The sequence below is a fragment of the Anarrhichthys ocellatus genome, unplaced genomic scaffold (assembly GCF_004355925.1).
Source record: "Anarrhichthys ocellatus isolate YVR2014 unplaced genomic scaffold, GSC_Weel_1.0 scaffold1, whole genome shotgun sequence".
In the NCBI taxonomy this organism is placed as follows: Eukaryota; Metazoa; Chordata; class Actinopteri; order Perciformes; family Anarhichadidae; genus Anarrhichthys; species Anarrhichthys ocellatus.
The window spans coordinates 18,378,977-18,385,807 of NW_022280031.1; the positions used below are offsets into that span (position 1 = coordinate 18,378,977).

The following is a 6,831-nucleotide window of genomic DNA, read 5'->3' on the forward strand; positions in this document are numbered from 1 at the left end:
TGTGTGTGTGTGTGTGTGTGTGTGTGTGTGTGTGTGTGTGTGTGTGTAACTGTATTTATTTTTCAGGAACATCATCATCATAGTCACAGCTCTGCTTCCCTCCTGTTCCACCAATGAGGAGACAGTTTTCTGTCCGTCAGTGGTTTTATTTTGGAGGGCAGATTTGATACGAAGTAGTTTCCTGTCTTCTCTGTGTCCGTCAGTTTCATCATGGCCGACTTCTCGCGCTGTGCAGTCGATGTCTCCGCGGTGGTTTGGCAGATGGAAGGTCAAACTCCGTCTGCGTGTTGTGTTGTCTGTCCGTCCAGCGGATCTCGAACCGTCTTGCTCTACGACACGTAAGACCAACGGACGACTGCCCGGCGGCACACAGCGTTCTCAGAATACCTCTTTATCAACGCCATCTTGTTACCGTTGAGACACGTCGTCACTCCTATCAGATCAATATCAAATCAGATCAATCGATCAGCAGGAGCACCACATTTACCTTCAAAACCTCAATGAAAAATAAGCACATTTTAGAGAACAGATTACATTGTTTACCAACATCAACAGGAACAGCAGCTGGTTTACAGCTGAATATACTGTTCAACTGCAGGTTTATAGAAAAATTATCTAATTATGTAGTCATGTGACTAGCATTAATGTTAGCCACATTATTGGTAGCTACATGAATGTAGTTTTTGAGTTTCTACTCATTTTGTTAAAGTTGTACATTTTCAAATGAAGTTCTGCACCATTGACCAACAATCTACTCGTGTACGTGAACATTTAAAAGCAGAGACACGAGCCATTCAGGTGAGTCTTGTTAGGCCACGCCCCCTCTACATCAGAAGCTCCACCCATCTGGTGCTGCGTGCAGACAAAAACGAACGTGGTGAGGTGTTTTGTGAATGCTGTTTGACCCGCCTGAGAGAAGCATGACCACCTGGTCCCGATCCTGGTCCCGATCCTGGTCCCGATCCTGGTCCTGATCCTGGTGTAATGGCCCACTGCAGAGAGAGAAGTTGAGGTCCAGCCATCCGATTGAGCGGAGGTCAGCTGACCTTGTTTATTTTTTATTTATTGGTTGTTTGATAGAGACGGAGCACGTTAATGAACGTCGGTAAAACAGTAGGAGATGTGATCATGCCGGAGTTAGCAAGAATGCTATAGGAGGTGTTGCAAGCTCATGCAAAGCCTTAAACAAAACATGTTTTAAACTCTCAATGAATTATATATATATATATATTTTATATTATTTAATATCTTTTAAAACATCCATCGACGCCTCCTCTCCACTTTCTACATTTAATGGAACATCATTTTAGATGGGTCTCATGCCTATAAGTTCAGTTCGGGCTGGCGTCAAGATGTGGTTAGCTTAGCTTAGCATAAAGACTGGAAAGAAACAAGCTAGTCGAGCTCCGTCAAAAGTTAAAAAGTACACCTATCGCCACCATTTTAAAGTTCTTCGTTAATGTGTATATTTTGTTTTTTATCCGCACTGTATCCATGCTGAGCTAGGCTAACAGTCCTGGACCTCTTTGTAGCTTAGCTTAGCATAAAGACTGGAAAGAGGAGAAACAGCTAGCCAGGTTCCGTCAAAAGTAAAATAGTACACCTATGAACACCGTTAAAAGTTCATTGGTTAATATATATGTATATACATATATATTAATCCGCACTGTATCCATGCTAAGCTAGGATAACAGTCCTGGGCTGTTCCTTTTAAATCTGCGTTCTTGTTCGTTCACTGAGCTTCATCACTAACTCGTCGGTTCAGTGTCGTCGGTTTGAGTCTCTGCAGTGGTGTTAATGGTGGTTTAATTCATCGTCGTTGATTCATTTAATATCTCTGATGTTTAAAACGACCGTTTACTCTGAAATATGATGAAATATGTTCAGTAATTAAAGCTGATGTTAATCTGCCTCCTGTGAGGAGTTTCTTTCCAAAATGATCAAATAGAATTTAATAAATATACTTGTTGGATTAAAGGCAAAATAAAAATTTATAAAAAATGTTTTCAGCAAAATTCCTGTCTTTTGTAGATAATGAAAGTAATTAGTTTGTCTTTTGATGATTTTGGAAGTGAACTCTTCACACTTTAAGTCTGTGAATGTAAATATAATCTCACTTTATTGTGTTTCATGCTGACTGTTGGACTTTAGAGAGATGACTCGTTTTAACATTTTCAGTCTGAACTAATGATCAGAAGTATTTATACTATATTTTAATATCCATAAACATGACTCAAAATTCAGTCAGATCTTTAATCAGCCTGACTGAAACGTGACTGACAAATAAAATCATTCCAAACTGTTAAATGTCTTCACCCCCCAAGTCCTGACAGACGCATGAATCAATCAAGAGTCATTTGAAATCTTTAAAAAAGTTTTAATTCTTGAAATTGTTTTTCTAATTGTTGTTGGAAGTGTTTGTGTAATGAAGAAACGCCTCCCTAAAACACAGTAGGTCAAACAGGAAGTTCGGATGTATTTAAATGTACTTGTTAAAAAAAGTAATTCCAATGATTTTTGTATAGAACATTTTACTGGTCCTGATTAATCTCCCAGTCTGATGATGTCATAGTGACGTCATCAGCCTGGGAGACTTTTGTAACCTCTTGAGTGATGAAGGTGTTTCTGGATTATCTTCATTGAGGAACATGAACTCTGACCTCTGACCTTTCTGTCCGTCAGGAACCTTCCTGATGTCACAGCGGAGGAGTTCTCCAAAGTCGATCTGCATCAGTTCAAGTGGATCCACTTAGAGGTGAGACACTGAAACTGCCAGACTAATCTGACCACACAGACTAGACTAACCCTTCTATCTCCTGAATCTAACCTGTTGAAGTTTCAAAACAGTGTGAAATATAAATGTATCAAACTAACATATCGTTACAGAATACACAGAGAATATTACAGTGTACCAGTGTTTTCTTGTTTTAACTCCTTCAGGGCCGTAACGCTGAGGATCAGGTGAAGATGATCCAGCAGGTCGTGATGTTTAACAGCACGTTGCCTCGGCAGCAGAGGATCACCGTCTCCGTTGAGATAGAGAAGACCAGAGAACCGCTGTATCAGCTGTTTCCTCACGGTGACGTGGTGCGAGTCTTTAAGAGACGACAGTTTTTATTAACGCCGGTTACCTTAAATACAACGTGAGGTCTGTGACGGGGTGGATTCTATCGGTCTGTCAGGTGTTGGTCAGTAGAGACGTGGTCCGTCTCTTGTGTCTGTCTCTCTCTGACCTGTCTCTCTCTCTCAGGGCTGTCATACTGTCCTGTCTCTCTCTCTCTCTTACCTGTCTGTCTGTCTCTCTCTCTGACCTGTCTCTGTCTCTCATGGCTGTCTAACTGACCTGCCTGTCTCTGTCTCTGAGCTGTCTCTCTCTCAGGGCTGTCTCTCAGGTGTTCTTGTCTCTTTCAGGTGTTTGTCAGTAAAGACGTGGCCCATCACTTCGGCTTCCTGTCGGCTGAAGCCGCTCTGAAAGGACTCTACAGTCGGGTCAAACAGGGGTGAGTGGAGGATCAGGACTTTCAGGGTTGGACAAATAAAAAGAATCAAAACACGTTTTCCCACAGATGTATAATAAGTGCTGAATTAAAGCCAGTACAATATATCCATTATTACAGCTGCTTACAGCTAGAAAACAACAATTTATTCCACTTTTAGTGATTATTACAACTTCTAGGACTTCTTTCTCCCTCTCTGACCTGTCTCTCCCTCCCTGACCTGTCTCTCCCTCTCTCAGGGCTGTCCTGGTATGTGCCTGGGCAGAAAAAGGAGCGGATGCTTTGGGTCCAGATGGTTCGGTCGTTCATTCAGATGCGTTTCCTCCTGAAGCTCTCGTCGATACTCTCGGAGCCGGAGACACTTTCAACTCTGCCGTCATCTACACGCTGTCCAACGGTGAGACGTTACACCGTCCGACGCGGTGAGACGTTACACATATATTTATTAAATTAATAAATGCATTCTCCAACCGCAGGTGGAAGTCTGCAGGACGCACTGACCTTCGGCTGCAGAGTCGCCGGCAGGAAGTGCGGTTTCCACGGTTATGACGGCATCGCTGAAAACTTTGGCGACTGACTGAAGAGTTTAAAACAGACGGATTCAAAGAACTGTGGTGAAGGTCTGAGGTCACTCACACTGTAAAAGATGATGAGTTAAAAACAAACACTTATTTTTTATGAAATAAAAACAAACTCATGATTTTATTCAGCACTCAAATTACAATAAATTCTATTTAATTATCAGTTTGAAAAGTGAATCTTCGTAAAAACTGATTATCACATCAAGTGTCTGAGCTGCTAATTAACTGTTAACTAATTAAAGTGACAACAGACAGGTATTTTGCTCGAACTTATCATTATGAAGTATGACGCGCGTCGCGATCTCCCGGGAAATGAAGGCTCGATTTGCGGCACAAAGAAAGAGTATAGCGCTTTAACTGTGTCCATACTTGTAAAGGCAATAAAATAATAACTAAGATTAGAGCTACAGGTCTTCTGTTCTTACCTTTCAAAATAAAAGCCTTAGACATATGCGCTGCATTACTCGTTTACCAGAGAGCATTCTGCTAAAAGACAACTCAACAAATTAGCTTAGCATAGCTATCCCCAGTTAGGCGAAGTGATGGACTTAGAAAAGCTAGTTAAAGTTGAAACTATAACTGCTTTAATACAGATTAATAAACTTGAGAAGAGAAAATAATTAATATAAGTAATAACAGATAAATGATATGTTACTAATTGATCTTTAGCTGATATTACAACTATTACAATAACTATTAACAAGCTGCTAATACAATAGTCGAGTGTTAATTAACTGTTTGATGTAGTGGCTTTAAATGAAGTAACATTCACTTAAAGTGATTTCATTGCTGTATGTTTTTTGTTTTTACCTGATGAGAATAAAATCTGTCACACAAATAAATTACGTTATTGAAACCTGACGCTGTTCATTGATTAATTTAACGTATAAATGTTTGAATTTGACTCTGCAGTGATTCAAAAGGCTGACTCTCTTCAGGAAATGCAAAAGTGAAATGTGAAAGTATCTTAAACCTGCATTCTCTCTAATCACCACCAGGGGGCGACTCCTCTGGTTGTATAGAAGTCTATGAGAAAATGACTCTACTTCTCTCTTGATTTATTACCTCAGTAAACATTGTAAACATGAGTTTATGGTCTCAATCTCTAGTTTCAAGTCTTCTTCAATACAGCAGGATGTTCATTTAGTAATTAACTTATAACTTGTATGAAAAAGCAAATTAGGAGATTTATTTGCTTTTATTTAGCTTTGTTGTTAATACAAACATCAGAGAGCGGCATTTCCACTGTGAGCTGTTATCTCAGAGAACCACAATATGGTTGTACTGATACTTTCTCACCTTTTATTGTGTTTGAGAAAATACTCTGGAGTCTGTTAGTCTGAACTTTATTCGGAGAGGACTCTCAGACCTTTATGTCCTCATCACTTTCTAAATGGAACCTTTACTCACAGGACAACTACACAAACATATTATCTTCTAGAATATGATGCATTGCTGCAGATTAAACTACCCAACAGTGTATAAAGGAGTTAAAAACATCTACAGCAGTACACACATACATTAATGCAGCAGTACTATTAATCCCGAAACATCATATATATATATATATATATAATAGAAAAACACAGACAGGTAACATGTTACCACATCATGAATACTTTTAGTACATTTTGCTGACAATACTTTTACTAGTACGGTTTTGAATGTGGAACTTTAACGTGTAGTGGAGTATTTTCACAATGTGGTATTAGTACTTTTACTTCAGAAAAGGATCTGAATACTTCTGTTTCACTGATGTACAGGTGCTTAAAGATAACGCAGCAATGCGCAAGGAGCAGAGGAAGACTGTTGGCAAGAAACATGGATGTAAACAATGGCCGCTTGATTTTAAAATACCTGCGTATATTTATACACATAAATGTGTGTGTGGATATATATATGTGTGTATATATTCTCGTATATATTCACATATTGTTATACTGTATGTTGTAAGTATTATATATTCACATCGTGTGTGTATATATGTATATATATATATTTAGACAGAGTTGGTGTCTGGTTCTGTCTGATTGCTCCCTGTGATCATTTCTCTCAGTCCTTTGCTGAAGTGAAGATTCGCTCCGATCAAGATGAAACCCTGCAGAGATCAACACAACTGCCGTCAACACCAGTGAGGAAATACAACATCACATGGTGCAGTAGAGGGTCAAAATAATAAAGACTGATGCTGCAATCCATTGCAAGTCGAAGGTTGATAATTCCAAGTCGGTATTCCCCGATTTATAATCTTAATGCGTCCCGGTGCATCTGCTCGTGAAAACATGGCTGCCAGCCATCTGATGTTTGTATGGCTGTATGGTTGTTTTTTTCAGAGTACAATGGATTGCAGCATAATGACCAGAACATCACATGGTACAATCATGATGTTACACCCAACAAATATCTCATTAAGATCAAACTAATCAAAAAAATTAACATTCATCAGCGTGATAATAACTGCCTAAAATAGCAGAAACCATCTTTGGGAAACATTTATTTGACTTTTACGTTTTAGTTTGTCCCATGCCTCATCCAGACGGCAACCTCCGGTTCTGATGAGTGAGGCTAATACCGAAGTGTCTTAAACTTGCATTCTCTCTAGTGTCCACAAGGGGGCGACTCCTCTGATTGTATAGAAGTCTATGAGAAAATGACTCTACTTCTCTCTTGATTTATTACCTCAGTAAACATTGTAAACATGAGTTCATGGTCTCAATCTCTAGTTTCAAGTCTTCTTCAATACAGCATGATGT

General features: G+C 39.3%; 1 protein-coding gene across 3 annotated transcripts in view; it reads left to right on the forward strand.

The window, feature by feature from the left end:
- The window catches only part of khk (ketohexokinase), a 6,794-nt gene extending 1,860 nt beyond the window's left edge, over positions 1-4,934 (forward strand). For 2 of the 3 annotated variants that reach the window (XM_031855753.1, XM_031855768.1), the window contains 6 exons: positions 204-338; positions 2,683-2,755; positions 2,941-3,087; positions 3,412-3,500; positions 3,737-3,894; positions 3,974-4,934. In XM_031855753.1, coding sequence (XP_031711613.1) covers positions 204-338; positions 2,683-2,755; positions 2,941-3,087; positions 3,412-3,500; positions 3,737-3,894; positions 3,974-4,074 — 703 coding nt within the window. In that variant the 3' untranslated portion in view covers positions 4,075-4,934. The remainder of the gene's footprint in view (positions 1-203; positions 339-2,682; positions 2,756-2,940; positions 3,088-3,411; positions 3,501-3,736; positions 3,895-3,973) is intronic. The other variant, XM_031855761.1, reaches the window with a different exon arrangement.
- Positions 4,935-6,831: the final 1,897 nt, after the last annotated feature.